Below are 20,044 nucleotides of genomic sequence, written 5' to 3'. Positions count from 1 at the left end.
ACAAATCAGTTTGAATTCTACCATCCTGTAATTTCTGTATTTTCAAGTCTAAAAATGTGACCTCTGTGTAACTAGTGTCACAGGTAAGTTTCAAATTAAGATCATTATCGTTGAGGATTCCAATAAATTCAAAAAGAAGATCTTTGGCTCCATCCCACAAGAGCAGAAGATCATCTATATAGCGCATCCAGATAAGTATGTGGTATGTATAAATTTCGTGTTGTTCGATGAAAACCATTGTCTCCTCCCACCATCCAAGATACATATTAGAGTACGTGGGGGCACATGCCGCCCCCATAGCCGTACCATGAATTTGCAGGAAGAATCGATCATTAAATGTAAAGAAATTCCTGGTCAACACAAATCTAAGGAGATCTACCAAAAATTTACTAAAATTAGTCATACCCTCTTTGCGTAAGAAATGAATAGTAGACTCAATCCCTCTGTCATGTTTAATACTAGTATAGAGGGATTCTACATCACATGTAACAAGAATAACATCATCCCCCACATGTACATGTATCACCCTTTTATATTTTCACTATTTCTGTTTATATAATATTACGTAATCACATTAATAGATATTTTTAATGGCATTGAGGTATTTTATATTAATTTATATCTCAGGCAATAGTGGTATAACTACAGTCACTCATTTATTATTATTATTATTATTATTATTATTATCAATATTATTATTATTTTTATTTTTTATTTATGAATCACATTTGTCACGCAATACATGTTTGAGTATTGGTTTTTTATTTATTTTTAGGTACTTCACATTTTATTTTTTTATTTTTTCATTTCTTTCTTTCTATATTCTTCTTCATTATGATTAGAAGAATTATATATTTGCACTCACTTTTTTATCAATATACACGAAGTAGACAAGTATATAACACGATTAAATATGGGATTTCCTGTAGAATCTATGGTATTTTAGTATGTCACTAACTCACTTCAATATTTCCTTGGTAGGAATATGACTACAGTTACACTCATTTTTACATTAATTTTCCTATTTATTATTATCTATATTTGTTTTTTTGATATGACTTATTATTTACTATTTTTGGTTGGATTAATGAGAATACTTACAGATAACTTGGCTGGGTTACTGTATCAATTAATGACACAGTTTCAATTTACTATATATAGGGATATTATAAAAGCACTTTATTAAACATATATTACCTTTGTTTATTAATATCTACTCTAACTCATAGGATTTTCCATTTGTCTGCTGTTAGGACTTCATTTAGCATGACACTGTGGATCGATGGGACTGCTGACCGGCAGCCCATTTTTGACATAGTGCTTGGTACAAATAGAATCCTGCCTTTATATCCGTATACATAGTTGCATTACAGGGCTCTCTACTCGTTGTTTAGTATGACACTGTGGACTGATGGGACTGCTGACTGGCAGCCCATTTTTGACATAGTGCTTGGTACAAATAGAATCCTGTCTTTATATCCTTATACATAGCTGCACTATAGGGCTCTCTTGTTGTTGGTTCCATAGGTCCCCCTTTGATAACTATTAAATATAAGATTTGTATTACCTTTCTTGTAATGAGTTATCCACACTTAGAAGATCAACTTTCTGTCCTTTGTTGTGATTTTATCCACTGTAACATTGTGGACCAATGGGAACGCTGACAGTCTATTCTGATTGGCTCTTTTGTTAGTCAATCATAGGGAATTATAATGATTGGCCTATCGATCTGTCTATCTAACTTGGAAGGGATTGATTGGTCATTGGTTACTATATCAGAGCTGTCAACCCGGGAGGTGGGTTGAGCCTAAGAATAAGCACGAGATGCGAAACGAACGTCAGGAGACACGCGGCACTCGTTGTCAGCGTGTGTTATGTTTTTTATAATCATGTGTTGAAACCACTGTATATGCTTCATGTATTTTTGACATTAGCGGTAGGGTGTCTGTTAGACCTAGGGACTTGCCAGCAGGCGCATGTGTCCTGCCAGTAATAGGAGATCTAGTGCTACACCACGCTCTGGAGATTTTAAATGGCACCAGGGATTATCCATTTAAGCTAGCTCCTTACCCTGGTTACACAAGGGCTAATATATATATATGAGGAGACCTAGAGATATTTTGTATCAATATCTGTATCAGGGTATATGCATTACGGATGCCATAAGATACATTACCAGCAAAGTTTTGATACCAGCTCCTTACCCTGGATATAATAGGGGCTATAATATATGAGGAGATCTGGAGACACTTTGTAACAATATTTGTATCAGGGTATATGCACCATGGATGCTATAAGTTACATTGCTATTTTTATCTGATACAAATAAATGGACTGCCGATCAAGGCCAATTCTTTACCCTGGATTTAAAAAGAATTATTGCGCTTAATATAAGCTGCCAGTACCTAATTATGTAGATACGGAAAAATTTACCACCGCTTAAGATTAAACACTGTCCTATCTACATATATGGTGATTTCTCTTTTTCTGGATAGTGACACTAAAAACACACTTTTGACTGTTTATTATGATGTCACAGTTTATTATAATCTCTGATATTCTCCGCAATTTCATTCAATAATATCGCAGTGATTTTGGGACGGACGAATAAGGAGATAGTAAATATTCCATTAGGGATACTTATAAATATTACAAAATAACATCTGAGACATCCATTCCATTTAATACAAGGATTATAGAGGATATACTTACTCTGTATCATTAATCAGAGGAACCGTATGGGCATGGATTGACTTTTTATCTTTGAAATCTATCATCCTTGTGAGATATATTGTATTGAGTTACTTATATTAGTTTATGTTTGTCCCTGAGCATACAGACACCCTAGTAGGATAACCTCATTTAAGCTATTAAGCCATATAAGGAGGTAAAATTATATTAAAGGACATTAGCATACACCTAACAGTGGTCACACTATTTTATTTTTTCAATATTTATTTCTTTATATTTTCGCGACATTTTAAACTAATATAATAAAAGTTAAATTTTATGTACTTTATTCTTTATTTGTGGTTTACATGGTTCCCCCTGTAGATCGTATATTGTCTTTATGTATCTGTAACCAACTCTGATCCGTGAGTGCCCCACTCAAGGAATTTCTTTTCTCTTGTGATTTGTGTATCTCTGGGCCTGATTCAGACCCATTCGCTAAGCCGCAAACGCACATTATGGGTGATTATCGCACAATTGCGCATGCATCAAAGTGGGCATGCGCGAATCAGTCACTGCGGCCGGGAATCGTGCTCTCGTAGTACACAGACTGGACACTAATTTGAGTGACAGATAGCGCCGTTTGTGGGTGGTAACGGGAAGGTGCTTGTTAACGGGGGAGTGGTGCTGCAAACGCAGGCGTGTCTGGCCGTCAGAACTGAGTTTTATGGGTGTGCATAATTAGCAAAGATGCGTCATTGTACACGTCACTTGCTTGTATTTCAGTCTGCAGTGATCGCAGTGATGCGGCAGGGTAAGGTCTACCTCAAGCGCTGCGTGCAGCTCCGATGGCTCTCGATGGTTCCGATTTTTCATACACATCCTGGAGATGACGTGTGCTGAGAGAGATAGGTGGGCGTTTTTATACCGGCGTGCGTTCGCTCTGCCTTCGCTCTCTAAGACATAGAGAGTGTCCTTACACCAGACAGTGCGATCGCGGCATTTGCATACCCGGCCCCTTTTAGCTGCGTGAGAGCGCAGCTTAGCATCTGGGTCTGAATGAGCTCCTCTGCTCCATAGTGATACCTGCCTGGTTACCAGACCTTATGGTGGTTTTCCAGAGAGGTTAAAAGTTTATTTCTCAGCTCCATAGTATAAGCTCAAGGCACATGAACAGGCCAGGTTTTAAGGATATCCATGTTTGACCATAGGTGACTTAATTAGTACCACGGTCAATTTTATTTTTACCACCTTTGCTCAACCATGGATATCTGTAAAACCTGAACCCTCCCCGGCTATGGCGGCCGTGCATGTGCAGTCAGCCAGACTGCCCATGTGCAGCAGCCACCGTAGATTCTGGGCACATCGCAGGAACGGGTTCCTCTCGGAGCCCCTCTCCCTGTATGTACCAAATGATACATCCGGGCACTGTGATCGTATCTTGCAATGCGATCATGAGCGGTAATGTCATGCTCAGATCACATTGCAATTGTGATCATTAAGAAATGGGGGCCTATAACTCTCTCCCTTTCTCCCACCTCTCTCTTTTTGTCTCCCTCCTCGTCTCTCCCTCCCTCCTCTCTCTCTCTAACGCCACACTCAAAATCCTGCATATGCCCCTGGCAGTGTACTAGATCATGCCTGCTATGCTGCCGGCAGTCGGTTCACAGCAGTGTTCCGAACATGATGTAGAATGCTGCAACTTTGCCGGTAAGTGGAGAGGCCAGAGACAAGGTAAGGGGCATAGTAGGCGCAGCGTGAGGCCATGGCAATTTTATTGATGGGGCCCACACAGCTTAGTTGCCCCGGGGCCCCCAAAAGCCTTAATCCGGCCCTGCCACTAGCGCTATCTCACATCCAAAATACCTTGCAGTCAGGGCTGGCTCCAGGTGTCAGAGCACCCTGTGCCGGCTCTTTACAGTGCGCCCCAACAGAGAAAATGGACCACGCCCCATATGTGACATTATTTGGAGGCATGTCCGCATGGCACGACTCCAAATAACGTCAGGCTGGGGGGAGCCTCACTAGCTGGGCTTCCCCCAGCCCCTCTCCCATCACTGAATTCACACAGCATCCATTCAGAATCCGCTCACGGGGTACAGCACCGCTGCACAGCTGTGGCGGTGGGGGTCCCAAACTTCCCAATTTGACCACCCGCGGCCACTTCGGCCCACAGGTGGAACAGCGGGACAGTACTGTCCCGCTGAAATTGGAATGTTGGGGAGGGGTGTGCCCTCTATGGGTGGCACCCCTTGACCGCACTGGTCGAACACCCCTAGAGCCGGCCCTACTTGTAGTCCTGCGTATACATCGAGAACAGGTTTGACCTTTCTCAGGAATTGCTAGCCTGCTAAGTACTCAAGGTGCGTATGGCGTCGCAGTGGCTAATTTATGCACGCGCATGCAACGGCATTCAAATTGACAGGCACGTCTGCATTTCTCCATCTGCTCCCCTGTCACCACCCCGAAACGCTGATGTCCCGGCCCTCGATCTGCGATGACTTTCTTTCTGCATGTGTGATCGCAGTGCGATCGCAATGCTAACTCATGCACGCACATTGCGATGCATACACATGCAGAGTACGCACCATCGGCCGATCTGCGTACACTGTTGCAGTTGCGAACCTTGATGAATCAGGCCCAGTGTGCAGATAGTGGTGGAGAGGGAGATATTCCTTTTTCACAGCATTTACTGTTGTACTCGTTCTGTCACGGTTTATGGAAGTGGTAGTGTCTGGCTTTCGGTGGATGTGCAGCACAGGAATTAAAATTACTTTTCTGTCCTGTCTGGGGTGGAAGTGTCTGGTGGGCTCATTAACTAAAAAATTGTCTGACCTTGTGTTTTTACAATACAATGAATATTTCCTGGATGTTCTGTTCCTGTAAATGGGCCAACAGACTGATTTAGGTATATACAGTACTGCACAAAAGTTTTAGGCAGGTGTGCAAAAAATGCTGCAAAATAAGAATGCTTTAAAAAAAAAAGGTATTAATAGTTTATTTTTATCAATTAACAAAATGCAAAGTGAATAAACAGAAGAGAACCACCCTTCAAAACAGCATACATTCTTCTGGGTACACTTGCACACAGTCAGGGATATTGTAGAATTAGAGTAAGGGTGTGTGATTGATTAACCAATAATTCCACACAGGTGATAATGATCATCATTTTCATTTGTGGTTTGAAACACAGTCATTAACTGAAAACAGAAACAGCTGTGTAGGAGGCTTAAAACTGGGTGAGGAACAGCCAAACTTTGCTACAAAGGTGAGGTTGTGGAAGACAGTTTCATGTCACAGGTCATACACTATGGCAAGACTGAGAATCTACATCAGCAAGGTCTCTACCCGGCAAAGATTTCAAATCAGACTGGGGTTTCAAGAAGGACTGTTCAAGCTCTTTTGAAGAAGTACAAAGAAGTGGGCAACGTTGAGGACCGTAGACGCAGTAGTCGGCCAAGGAAACTTAGTGCATCAGATGAAGGGCACATCATGCTTACTTCCCTTTGAAATCAGATGTCCAGCAGTGCCATCAGCACAGAACTGGCAGAAACCAGTGGGACCCAGGTACACCCATCTACTTTTCGGAGAAGTCTGTCTAGAAGTGGTCTTCGTGGGACATGGAAACAAGGCCAAGTGACTCAACTATACATGAAAACATAGAAACTGGGGTGCAGAAAAATGGCAGCAGGTGCTCTGGACTGATGAGTCAAAATGTGAAATATTTGGCTGTAACAGAAGGCAGTTTGTTCACCGAAGGGCTGGAGAGCAGTACAATAATGAATGTCTGCAGGGAACAGTGAAACATGGTGGAGTAACCTTGTAAAATTTGGGGCTGCATTTCAGCAAATAGAGTTGGGGATTTTTTCAGGATTAATGGTGTCCTCAATGCTCAGAAATACAGGCAAGTACTTATCCATAATAAAATACCATCAGGGAGGCATCTGATTGGCTCCAAATTTATACTGCAGCAGGACAATGACGCCAAACATACAGCCAATGTCATTAAGAACTATCTTCAGAGTAAAGAAAAACAAGGAGTCCTGTAAGTGATGATATGGCCCCCACAGAGCCCTGATCTGTTCATCATTGAGTCTGTCTGGGATTACATGAAGAAACAGTAGGATTCGAGCAAGCCTACATCCACAGAAGATCTGTGGTTAGTTCTCCAAGATGTTTGGAACAACCTCCCTGTAGAGTTCCTTCAAAAACTGTGTGCAAGTGTACCTAGAAGAAGTGATGCTGTTTTGAAGACAAAGGGTGGTCACACCAAATATTGATTTGATTTAGATTTCTCATGTGTTCATTCACTTTGCATCTTCTTAATTCATAAAAAGAAACTAAGATAAGCGTCAAAATCCCGACGCCTATCATTAGCCCCACTACTAAATCCTGACACCGGGTTTACTGAATGAAGGCAAGCCGGGTGTTTTAGCGTGTAGCCGTGTGGGGGAGGGGTTAGTGTTAGGAACCCCCGGGGAGACTTAGGGTTAGGCACACCCCAGGAGGGTTAGAGTAGGGAAAGAGGAGGTTAGGGTTTGGCACCACTAGGGGGGGTTAGAGTTAGGCACCCCCCCACGAGGGTTAGGTATAGGGTGCAGGGAGGGGGGATTAGGTTTAGGCACTAACGGGGGAGGTTAGGTTAGGCACTAAGGGGGAGGTTAGGGTTAGGGACCCCTAAGGTAGGGTTAGGGGGGGAGGGGAGGGTTAGGGTACTTACCTGATGCTGTCGGGATTCCGACCCATCGGGCTGCCGCTGTCGGCTAAACAGCCGCTGGCATTACACACTGATTCCGTGAAACCAATTGCCAATAAATCATGCATTTATTTTATTTTTGTATCTGTGATGATTCTTATTGTTGTTGATATGTAATAATGATAGATATAGCATTAAAGCTACATAGTTTAAACTTAATACAAATGTGATGGGTGTTATAAACAGTGGGCAAAACAGTAATTTGTGGCACAATTAGAATTTCTTAACGCCACAAGTTTCCAGGTCAGTACATCAAATACTTTCTTTAATTTAGAATACTTAATGACTAATAATTATCATTCTTACATTACATATTAAGAGATTTTGCTACAGTAGAGAAATGTAGTTATTCTATAGTACAAGAATTAATAGCAAAGCAAATAGTTATGGATTGGATGATGGAGGTGTGAAATATCAGCTAAATAACATTTGCATGTTGCGCCAAAATGTCATATATTATCTATATTCTTCCATACATTCCAGGCTGACAGGAGCACTAGACAGTTACATTTATGTCACTATAAAATGTGTGCTACCGCCTTATATACTTTTATGTCTAAATTAGTAGACATTTTGCATAACTTTGCAATGTTGTCAGTGATTAATGCAGATTATAAAGGGATGTCGCAAATTAAGTGTATCAGTGGTTTTTGTCTTTTTGGCTGCCTTGTAATATATCTTTTGGCAACAAAACAAATAATTTCATTTTCTGAATATATTTCTCCCACTTGACTGCTTGCAGCTTGAAATATGCTTAAAGTAATTGTTGAAGGATATTTAGCATTTTACTTTTTCAGAGTTGTGTTGATATAAAACAACATTTTGTTTGGGAATTAATTCTCACAATTCTCTAGAGATCATGTTACTCTATTCCCCTAATTCTCTGAGGTTTAGAAATGAGCCGGTATACCCAACGCACAGGATGTTTTCATCATGAAGAAATATATTCCAAGCTTTTATTCTAAAGAAAACTTCATAGGGCACAGCAAACTCAAAACACCTTTGGTGCATGAGCAGACCACCTCAATTAATTATTTATGTTATAAAAGTATTGTTTTGTGTACACTACCCAATTCTACTGCTGGTGTTAAATGATATTGGGAAAGATGTATCAAAGCTTGGAAAGAGATAAAGTACCAACCAATCAGCTCCTAACTGTCATTTATAACTACAGATTGTAGTTAAAAATGGAAGTTAGAAACTGATTTTTGGTACTTTATCTCTCTCCACTTTATCTATCTCCAAATTTTGATACATCTCCACCATATTCTTTGACACAATTGGGAATCTTTTTAATTTTGTAATTTTAATACCTATACTTTTTCTTAGAAATAATAAAACTAATATGGGATCCATAGCTATCAGTTAACCATGTTGCCTTTATATAGTGATATTTTGGCAGGGTTTAGATATGCATATGGGGATCGAATCGGTATGTAATTCTGGCTGTTGGGATGCCTCCTGTCACAATACCGACTGCGGAATCCCGATGGTTGGTATCCCGATAGGGGTCGGGTAAGTATACTAAAGGGGTCTATCCATTAGACGACTTTTTGAACGATCCAACCAAAACCAGGAGGTTTTTCTCCGGATTGTTCAGAAAGTCGTCTAATGGATAGTCGGCAAGGACCAGCGATGCGTGTGCACGCTGGGTCCTTGCCGACGCAGACTATCTGTGGAACATGCTCATCAACCTGACGACGATCGTCAGGTTTCACATGTTCGCAGATAGGTGGTTGGTCTCCTGCACTGAATGACGTTCAGTGAACGCCGTTCAGTGCGGGCACCGGACCCGGCAACCTGAAAGACTGAACGCTAGATGTTCACTTTTTTAGGTCGCATAATGGATAGCCCCTTTTACCCTCCCCCTTCTTCTCCTAACACTAATCTTCCCTCTCTAACCTTCCCTTTAACCTTCCCTTTTTGTAGCCTAACCCTAACTCTCCCCACCCCGCACACTAATCCTCCCCATAAGTGCCTAAACCTAAGTTTCCCCCTTCATGCCTAAACCTAACCTTCCCCCCTTAGTGCCTAACCCTACCCCTCCACCAGTGGTGCCTGACCCTAACCCTCCCCCCTAGGGGTGCCTAACCATAACCTCCCCCCCAAAACCTAACACTAACCCCGCTATCTTACCTAAACCTAACCCACCCCCCTCCCGTGGCTAACAATAAGGGCACCCCGGACTTACCTTTGTTCAGGTTGTCGTCCTACTGGATTCCGGCGTCGAGATTAAGATAGGCATCGGTATTTCGACGCTTATGTTAAGTCCCTTGTCGGCCTTCCAGCGGCGGGATTGAGACCGGCGGCATCGCGGCCACCGGTCTCATAACTACATCCCTATATGCCATATGTCTCCCTGTAGTCTGCTCTGTCTTGTGCTATGTAGGAATGGATCACTTCATACCAATATGAGGCCACTGCTCTAATAAATGTCAGTGTAGAATAGAGTCTGCTAATGCTACTGTGTAACTGACTACTGTATTGATCTCTCTAGTGAGTAATTCTGTACATTTATTGATGTGTTATAAGATGTTGTCACACTTGAGTTTCTGAGTGTGTCATTTTCCTGCTGTAGTCATAGCAATATAATGCAGCATTCAACAAATGACATACTCACAAGTGTGACATCAGATACTGTGCTCTGTAATAATTACATTCCTCTTTTTGTCTCTTTTTAGAATTGTATGCCAGTTATCAGTATCATTCTTACCTCTGGCTCTTGGTATAGATGACAAATCGGCTGGTTTGGTTCGGTTTTGCATAATTTCACCGCATGACAAATGACATCAGAATTGAATCTGTGATTTAGCCTTAGAAGGCAATGGAACAAAAGATACTATTTTACAAATTGTGCCACAATATTTTACTGTACCACTAACTGATTTTAAATGTTACATTATGATTTCTGACACATTTCCATATGCAGGTTGGCTTATATCTAAAAGCTACTAGTAACAATTCTACACATTTACAGTATATATGTTCCAAGAGCCTGATCCCAGATATGTGTGAATGACTGTTTGACCTGGTACCCTTTAAGATTTCAGTACAGACAACTAACATAGAAGCAACGTATTTTTGTAGTCACAGAGTAGAGTGAGTTCTACTGGCATAAAGGTGTAATGTATTTGTCAGTAAGGGAACATTGTTATTTATTGTAATGGTAACAAATATTGTGAACGGACTTTACTAAACACATCTATATATATAGAAGAGATTAGTGCCACCGACAGTCACCTAAATGAATGACATTCAGCTTGGCAGTGCTTAGAAATAACGTTTCACCATTCTCACATTAAGCTAACAAGGCACAAACTACAATATTTAATTGCAACTAGGGAATGGGATTGAAATACCAGCATCGGTATTTCGATGCCTATCTTGAATCCCTTGCCAGGATTCCGATGTTGACACTATGTAGCTTCCACTGATACTTCTCTGGGCACGGTTCCCCTAAGTAGTCTCCTCTAAGGTGGTGATCAGTGGAGAGTAGAATTGTGTCTGCGGTCAGCAAAGATCATAATTACCTTTATGTTGTGTGACTGCTGACACTGCAAGGCATGTAAAGCCCTGGAATGTCAAACAAATGTGTCAGCCTTCTAGGGATTCCAAAATGTAATTTTGCACAGAGTGTAAGGAAACTTTCATATGCCATACCTCTATGATCAGGAAATGCATAGAGGCACAATAGAATGCCTGGTAAGGTGAGGAAGGGTAGTATTAGCTTCCCTAGATACCACAGATGTCCATGAAAACCCTTCTATGAGGCCAACAAGTTTCTAGTGACACCCCTAGTAGAAATGATAGGTCCAATTTTAGAATCAGTTTAAACATTATAATATAGAGTAAAGATGATAAGTCTTACAACTTGATTAGATCAGGTCCAAAAAGCACAGCTATGAGAGTGCAGGCTCCTCTTATTCCTCCTTCTTCTGTGAAACAAAAACAGATTTCCCTGTGGTCACATATTAGACTCAATATAAAGAGTAAAGAGATCGGAATGCTACCTGCAGAGTTCTTTTTCCTTTGGGCATAGGTATTGGGGAAAATGTCTACTTCTGTTGGACAAAATATGTGCCTGCAGTAAGCCAACTTGAATAAGCAGTAAAAAGGAATGTTGCTTGCCCTCTCTTGCTTAGTCAAACTACAAATAATTATTTTCAGTTATTTTCAAAGATGTATGTTACTAAAATATGTTACCTGATGTTACAGAACATTCTTTTAAATCAACTTGTATAAGTAGTTTTCTTGTAAACAAAAAAAAATATACAGTATATAGATCATAATAAAATTATGATGATGGTGAGATGGTAAGATGAGAGTGAAAATGTGTGGTTCCAAGTGCTTACTGCACAGCGAGAGTCCTGCCATTCATTGTGATTGAGAAAATGATCAGCCAATCCCTTTTTTCAATACACTTATCTCAGTTCCTTTTCTCAAATCAAATGCTGCTGTCTAGGCACGGTGTACATTTTGTGGGGATCACAGCCTTCCAAGTGTCCTGGATCCCTTGGGAAATACACCAAAGCCTGCATGCAGTGACATATCTATAATGGGTACAAGGTGTGCAGAGCACATGGGCTGCTGAGTCAAGGGTCAACTGGGGTCTAACACCACACACTCTGCTCCCAGAATAGACACCAAAGTATGCCAGCCTTTGGTCTCTCCCTACCTTTTGTCAGCTGCACCATATTTCATGTGATATATTTTATTCTGATAGTACTGACACAGATGACAGTGATAACTCTGGCACTTTTTTATCTTTTACACATGCACCAACTTCTAAAAATATCACACAGAAGATGGCATCTCCAGCACCATGGTTAGGGTTGCCACTCATCCTGTATTATACAGGATCATCCCGTATTTGAAAGGGACATTCTGTATCTCATATTGATTGAAATGCAGTTTGTCCTGTTTTCAGTTCTGGTGCAGTGCCGCACTGCTGCCGGCACCCAGGGGTGACTGTGTGAGGTGGCCCTGAGAGCTCTGCCTCAATGAGTGCCCAGTGTCAGGAGCTCTCAGCCCATTGTCACACTGAGGCACTCATTGAGGCAGAGCTCTCAGGGCCACCTCACACAGTCACCCCTGGGTGCAAGCAGCACAGCGCACAGGCTGATGATGGAGCACCTACAGTATGTAGTACAACTTTTCCCTACTCCCATGGGATGGACCCCTGGCTGCCATAAATATGGGATGTGGATTACACACACACGATGGAGATACAGGGGGCTGGAAAGACAGGAGGCAAGAAACTAGAGATACACAGGGGAATGAGGCAGAGAGACACTGGGGGCAGGAGGCTGGAAAGGCAGGAGGCTGGAAAGACAGGAGGCTGGAGTGACAGGGGGCAGAAGGATGGAAAGACACAGAGGGAAGAAGGCTATAAAGACAGAAAGCTGAAGTGATGGCCAGGAGGCTGGAATGACAGGGGGCAGGAGACTGGAGAGTCAGGGGGCAGGAGGCTGGAGAGACACAAGGCACAAGAGGCTGAAGGGGATACAGGGGGCAGGAGTCTGTTTGAACCTCTGTTGTATGGTTATGACATAGATTATATTCCTACAGAAAGTGGCATCTTCAGGACCTTGTGATCTCCTACATGAATAGTGAATACCAAATTAAGACACTGTCTGCCTAGGTAGGATCAATTTCTTCAGAGGTTCCCTGTTGCAGAGAAACCACCATATAGCAAAGGTGTATTTTTATTTAGTAAACACAAAAGTATAGACCCTTCATTCACTCATCAGGTTAGTTGGTGAGTGAGACAATGAGGTCTATGTACTAAGCCTTATAGAGAGATAAAGTGGACAGATATAAAGTACCAACCAATCATCTCCTAACTGTCATTTTTACACAACCTGTAAATTGACAGGAGATGATTGGTTGGTACTTTATCTCTCTTCAAGGCTTAGTACATAGACCCCATTGTCCCATTTGCAGTTCATTGCTGAGAAAAATGGTCACCCAATATTACTTTTGATACTAGACTTTGATCTTATGATAGGCTTTGTGAACTATTGGCGTATTAGCCATAATTTGCACATTAATTGTTTGTACATATTTGTGTTTCTATTTACCCATACATTTGAGAAGGGCACTGCTGATACCATGCAACCATGTAGTCTATTACATTTCATTTATTTTCTTGAAAATCAGAAATGCTTTACTTTCTCATATAAAACCTTCCAATATTAAAAAAAAGTAATTGGTTTCCCCAGTTATTCTAACATCACCTACCTGGAAGGTAAGTACACAGCAACTCCATTGCCCTCTGGGATGATGTGTTATGTACTTGAGCCAGCTGTTCAACCAGAGAGACTATAAGAGTACAACCTGCACAAAAACAATAGAAGCATTACATCTCTGTGTTGATAGCACAAAATAATAATATATTTTAAAATAATGTGAGATATATTTTTAATCAGTTAAATAAAGACATTCATCAAAATGGTAGCTTCGGAACACTTACATTGCGTCTCTAGTCTGTAATTATGTGAATTTGAAAAATAGAAAGTATAATAAAACTTTTATATGAAAGAATTACAACTATTACAACTATTTTTTTAAAATCATTAATACGTTAAAAAAAACTTTATGCAAAGAATTTTTTTTATTTTTTTAATGTTATCCCCACCCTAAGATGGATATAACAAAATGCATATTGTGGAGATATGAGTATACTACTTATATAGGATTTTTCATGTAAAGGCATTGGGAAACCTTTGCTGGAGAATCTGACCTCATCACCAACAGTAAACCTTTAGGTATTGAACAAAAAAAAAAAAAGCCTGATTTTTTTCTCTGCCAATATGCCTTCTCACCCATTCATAAATCTGCCCGAATGTCTGAAATATGTGAAGAGTACTTGCAGCATAATCTCAGTGACTCTACTAGGAAATGTCACAAAATAGCAATTAAAGACAATGCATGCAGTTAAACATGCATTTTTTACATATAATTAATAAGTAATTTTAGGTCTAATTTTCGGAATTTGCATAGTCCTACTTTACTACTTGCCAGCTAGTTTCATTTCACATTTTTAATATTCAGTGTTAGCTTTGGCTGAAATAATGTATTGTAATTTTATTTTGGTATTCATTTTACTTGCAAACAGAAAGTTTATACAGCTAACTTTAAATAATGAATGAAAAGATAAAAATGCAAAATCCAAAGCGCAAAGATAAATTAATAAAAACAAATATGTACAATGCAGTAAAACAAGATGCCACTATCTTTAAATTAATGTATTCTATGCAGGTCCCAGATATCCATGAATAAATTGTTAACTGAAAATGAAAAGTAAACACAACTCAACTTCACAGACAGAATTTTTGCATAGGCTAATTAAATGTCATATTATAGCTACCTCCATTTCTCTCTCTGTTCTATAGTAATATCACTTTGTCCCACCAACCTATGTGATATTTGTTCTGCTAATATTGCATATAGGTTGAAATTTGCATTAAACCATAGCAACCAATTAGCGCGGTATAGGGATTCATTGACCTCTGCGTGAGCCTCCTTTTCTGTCCACATGGACAACAGCAGTAATAAAAGCTAGCTGCCCCGAGAAGGCCATGAGAAAATGGCACTCACATCTCATGGCCACCTGTGAGCAGTGTATGCCATCGTCCATCATGAATGCAGCTTCAGAAGCTGCTCATGTGAATGAGCTCTTAGTAAATAAAAATCTGCATGTCTATTTGCTTAGCAACGTCCATAGAAATATTAAAATCACAATCTAAATACTGTATGCCTGCCATTCCTACATACTGTACGTCCTGTCACGTCCCAATAATTGAGGTACTATAATCTTTATAAGAATATGAACACTGGATTTTAGTGGCTTATGTATCAAAGCAGTGAGAGAGATAACATTGTGAGAGATAAAGTACTAACCAATCAGCTTCCAATTTACATTTTGCAGGCTGTGTTTTAAACATGATAGTTACGAGCTGATTGCTTGGCGATTTATTTGTTACAATTTTATCTGTCTCACAGCTTTGATACATAGGCCCCTAAATCTTGTAACAAATCACACAATGGAGTAGTGCAGTGAACCCATGGCAGCTCAGATACATAACTTTGACTGCAAGTTATACAAGAAAGTAAGGAATGGTATGTATTTTTTTAATACTTTGGGTTAGTTTAGTCCGAATAAGACTTTTTCAGTAATTTGGAGTCCTGTGTCTAATATATACTGATGGGCATATCAGCTCCAAACTATAATTTCTTAAACACAGCCTGCAAAATGTAAGCTAGAAGCTGATTGGTTGGTGATATATATTTCACAATTTATCTCACATCAAGCTTTGATACATATGCCCCTATATTACATATTAAAAATACCTTTGTACTTGTCCATTTGTCTCTTTTTTTATGCTGGTATATACAGTCATTTCAGGTCTTTTGTTGAGAATCCTTGGAATAGAAAAGGATTTAGGGGTCTATTCATAAAACAGTGAAAAGCCCTTTTTCATTTGTGAGCTGTGAAAAAAGAGCTTTTCACAACTTCGGGCTATTCATATACTGGGTTACGGAATGAGATAGAACCCCTTCCGTTTCTGTACAATGACGTCATCAGCCAGTGTCCAACGTCATTCCCTACCATCCAAGTGGGCACAGAGGGGGAATATATTCTTGTGGCGAGCGAAGCGAGCCACCGTGCCCGCAGCGTGGCGAGCGAAGCAAGCCAGCAAGGGGCCCGACTTTCTTATTTTCCTGGAAAGTGTAGGCAGAAACCTCCACTTCCACCCTCACTCATGTCACTTCCAAGTACAGCTACTGAAGGGGTTTTATACTTTTCCACTGGGTTACAGCAGAGAAATCTCAGATTTCTTCTGCAGTTTCCCTAATTTCAACAAATTTCGCTTCCCCATACAAGTAATTTATAAACCATCGGTAAACTAAGTTTACCGTTCTCTTTAAAAAATAATAAGGCCATCCTCAGATGGTGTAACCGAGCTCACGGAGGAGAAAAAGCAGAGAAGAGCCATTTCTTCCTGCTTCCTCCTTTACACACCGAGTAACTCCTCTTCATTGGCTGATGTACACCGCCATCCCTCATCCTGGCGCCTGCTGCTGGGGTGACTTGCTGGGTGACAAAGTTAATTTTGAAAACAATAACAAGTAATATATTTATTAAATATATTTTAAGGTTACTTTTCTTGTGAGCATCTCCAGCGGGTTGCTGGGTAGGCTCCCTGCTGGAACAAAGCGCTTGCCTGCCGGCAATCCACTTTTAAACTCTGCTTGGCTACATCCACAGCCCAGTCAGTGAGACTGTAGTGCAGACGCAGCAGCGAGAGCGGGACAAGAACCGTGCAGCAGAGCAGGCTGGGGGAAAGCAAGCAACGCTGGGGCACAGGACACACCAGTTACAATGTGCAAGTGCAAGAGGGGAGAGAGCTGGATTAAAAAGCAGCCAGATTGATATAGGGACTGGGGCAGCAGCGGCAGATTTATGCTGTGCTGGAGAACAGGGCATACCATCTGCACCCGCAAACCGGAGGAGCCCCTCCCAACTCTGCTTCACCGGAAACAAGGCACTCTTATGTTCCTCTTATCGTGCAGTTAGGTTAGCACTTTGCGCGGGACCTGGTTTTTCATTTCATTTCGCAGTAGGGGTAAGTGTACATGAATTGCTACTTAGCAAAGGTATAGATTGCATCAAAATGATGTGATATATAGTGAAAAGTAGCAATTCAGTACCGCAAGTCTACATGAATAGACCCCTTAATGAAAGGTCTGCTTCAAGCATAAAACAAGTAAGGGTTCTCATTATAGCTATCCTTCCGATTCTGATCCTGTACTTATCATCTGTTTGGAGGCAGATGACCTGTTGTACAACATTTCTACACTGAAAACACCCAGGTAGAATTCTTAAATATATTATCGTACATAAATGATTACACTATTGTATTTTGTTCTTGTTTTGTATGTTATTTAGTTTATGCTGAATACTGAGAAGAATTGAAGAGTGCTGAGTGGAATTCCCCATATCAATTATCTTGTCAAATTCAGGTGTGTAAAGTGTCTCAAAGTGCATTTCACATAGCAGCAGTATTAAGGTGTGCATTTTCCCCTTATTGTTACTTTATTTGTTCATATTAAGATTAAGTTGGCGCTGTATTCAGGGATATATATGTACATATATATTATGTACATATGCAGTATATATATATATATATATATATATATATATATATATACACACACATATACATATTTTATACACACAAATACTGTACATACATATATACATAATTATATACACATATACATATATCTATATATACACACACATACATTACACAATCATAAACACACACACATATATGTCACACAAAAACACACACACTCTCTCTGTCACCTTGAAGCAGCTGCAGTAGCAGATGGGGACAGGACCAGGCACCACACCATGTAATTAGGCCCAAAATCTAATGGAATTGTATTATATTGACTCCACTTCCTCCCCATTGACCCGCAAATTGCGTCATTTTGTATTGAGGGGGTGGGGCTTAATAAACATGGTGCCCGCTCTCTCGTCTGTCAGGGGGGTTTCTGGGAACTCAGAAACCCCCCCTTGCATTAGCTACTGGTATATACTATTTGTATTTTTCATTGGATATTTTTCTATGATTTCTTAGGGCCCTATTCATTTATGATTAAGTATCCACCTCACCGTGGGGTATATTTAAGTATCCCCCTCGCAGTGGGAGATACTTATCATCAAAGCAATTCATCATTGCTCTGGTGTGGGGACACCTGCTCCGAAAAGCAGCTGTCCCCGCTATTAGTACCGCAGCTACCGCAGCTTACCTGTTCCCGCCACCGGATTCTTCGCATATGTGACCTGAGGTCATGCATGCGCAAAGCCGATGGGGAGTCAGTGAGGAGGCGGCGGAGGGATCAGTTTAATCTCTTTTCGCATCCCTGGAAATCCTTTCCATAGGAAGGAGCAGGGCTGAAGATGGTGCTTGTTCTCGCAGGCAAACTCTGAAAGCTTTCAGTTTTTGGAGTTTGCTAAATTTCAGGTGGTCCTATTTGGACCCCTGATGATGAATGGCCCGTTAACTTAAATATGTTGTCGAAGCTGAATAATTGGCTGAGACAAGTTCAGTTTAAAATTTAATCGCGACGACGCCATTTTGCGACTGGCCTCAAGACACCATCTTGTGAATGGCAGCAAGACTCAATTTTAGAAAAGAAAGCTTACACAAGCGCCATTTTGTCAAAAATACATAGTACACAATCCACAGTGCAAAATTGCTAAAAGTAGCAATTTTGCTACTCACAACGCAAAGTTGCTAAAAAGTAGCACGAACAGCTTTTTCACAATCTCCCCCAAACACCTACCGACGGTGTTTAGCAGACATAAAATAACTTTTCAACACATTAAAATCATCACAGACTTATATTTGAAAAGTAGCAAAGTTGCTAAAAAGTAGCACGAACAGCTTTTTCACAATCTTCCCCAAACACCTACCGACGGTGTTTAGCAGACATAAAATAACTTTGCAACACATTAAAATCACCACAAACATATTTGAGCAGTAGCAAAGTAGTGGTGTTTTCCCATGCATTCACATTAACACATATGCGATGTAGCAAAAAGTAGCAAATTAGTGGTGTTTTCCCTGCACTTCATGTTAAACATAGGACAACGCAAAATAGCTATTTAGACGCACAGCCAGCTTTTTAGTGATCTTTCCCAAACCCATACTGGCATGCTCACACACATACACAGAAGCCTTTCCAACTTAGTGCTGGTCGCTAAGGTCCCCACAGACCCTCAAACGTACAACACAATTTAATGTCATTTCTCCCCGCATACACATTTAAAGCAATGGTCCCGCAGCACGAAAGGAATGATTATTATTTGGTTTAATCGCAATGACCTCACAGCCTGGCTGGCGGGCAGTGGCGTCACAAGGGGGGTGCGGTGGGTGCAGGCCGCACCGAGTGTCACCCTCCAAGGGGTGACACCAAAATCTGACTCATCCCCGCCCCCCGCTCAGCAGAGCATGCACTGTAGGGAGATGCCAGGCTGGAGAGGCGCTCTCCCTGCAGCAGCTGCTGAGACAGCTTTTAATTTTGCCGGCTGCCGCTGTGCCTGTCACACTGAGACAGCCAGCGGCAGCCTACAATACAGTAAGTGGCAAGTGCGGCTGTACTCTTCATACAGTCCCCTACATGTGGGGGGGGGAGGAGCGCTAGAGGCACGGGGCTGATTACCTGCTGTCGGTGTAAAGACGATCAGCCTGACTGAAGCTGCCGCCGGGGTGGATCATGGCAGCTGAGCTCCTGCTCCTCCTCTCTTCAGTGAAGCAGCTCCCTCCCTGCCTTACAGATTGTCATGCTGGGAGCAGGCAGGGACAGTCTACAAAACATTTGCCAGTTTACAAGTGTATTCAAATACTGTTGATTACTCTTGAATACTGACAAGTAGTTTGTACACTGTCCCTGCTCCTTCCCAGCGTGACCCTCTGAGCTCCCAGGCAGAGAGGATGAGAAGGAGCTGGGAGACAGCATGCAGCCAGCACAGTGACTATGGTCTAATGTATACAGTAGGTGTAATGGGAAGTAACTAATTTAGTGAGGAGAGAGTGTCTA

At 41.2% G+C, this 20,044-nt stretch overlaps 1 protein-coding gene across 1 annotated transcript in view; it reads right to left on the bottom strand.

Annotated features, from left to right (window-relative positions):
- Positions 1-20,044, bottom strand: part of AOAH (acyloxyacyl hydrolase) — a 187,293-nt gene that overhangs the window by 139,860 nt on the left and 27,389 nt on the right. The window contains exons 2-4 of the mRNA XM_088476026.1: positions 13,667-13,762; positions 11,295-11,361; positions 10,140-10,239 (exon numbers count right to left, since the gene is read on the bottom strand). Of these exons, the coding sequence (XP_088332152.1) occupies positions 10,140-10,239; positions 11,295-11,361; positions 13,667-13,762 (263 nt within the window). The remainder of the gene's footprint in view (positions 1-10,139; positions 10,240-11,294; positions 11,362-13,666; positions 13,763-20,044) is intronic.

The sequence above is a fragment of the Taudactylus pleione genome, unplaced genomic scaffold (genome assembly GCF_031769625.1).
Source record: "Taudactylus pleione unplaced genomic scaffold, aTauple2 ptg000181l, whole genome shotgun sequence".
Lineage (NCBI taxonomy): Eukaryota > Metazoa > Chordata > Amphibia > Anura > Myobatrachidae > Taudactylus > Taudactylus pleione.
The sequence above is the reverse complement of the archived record's forward strand: the minus strand, read 5'-3'. Positions and strand labels throughout refer to the sequence as shown.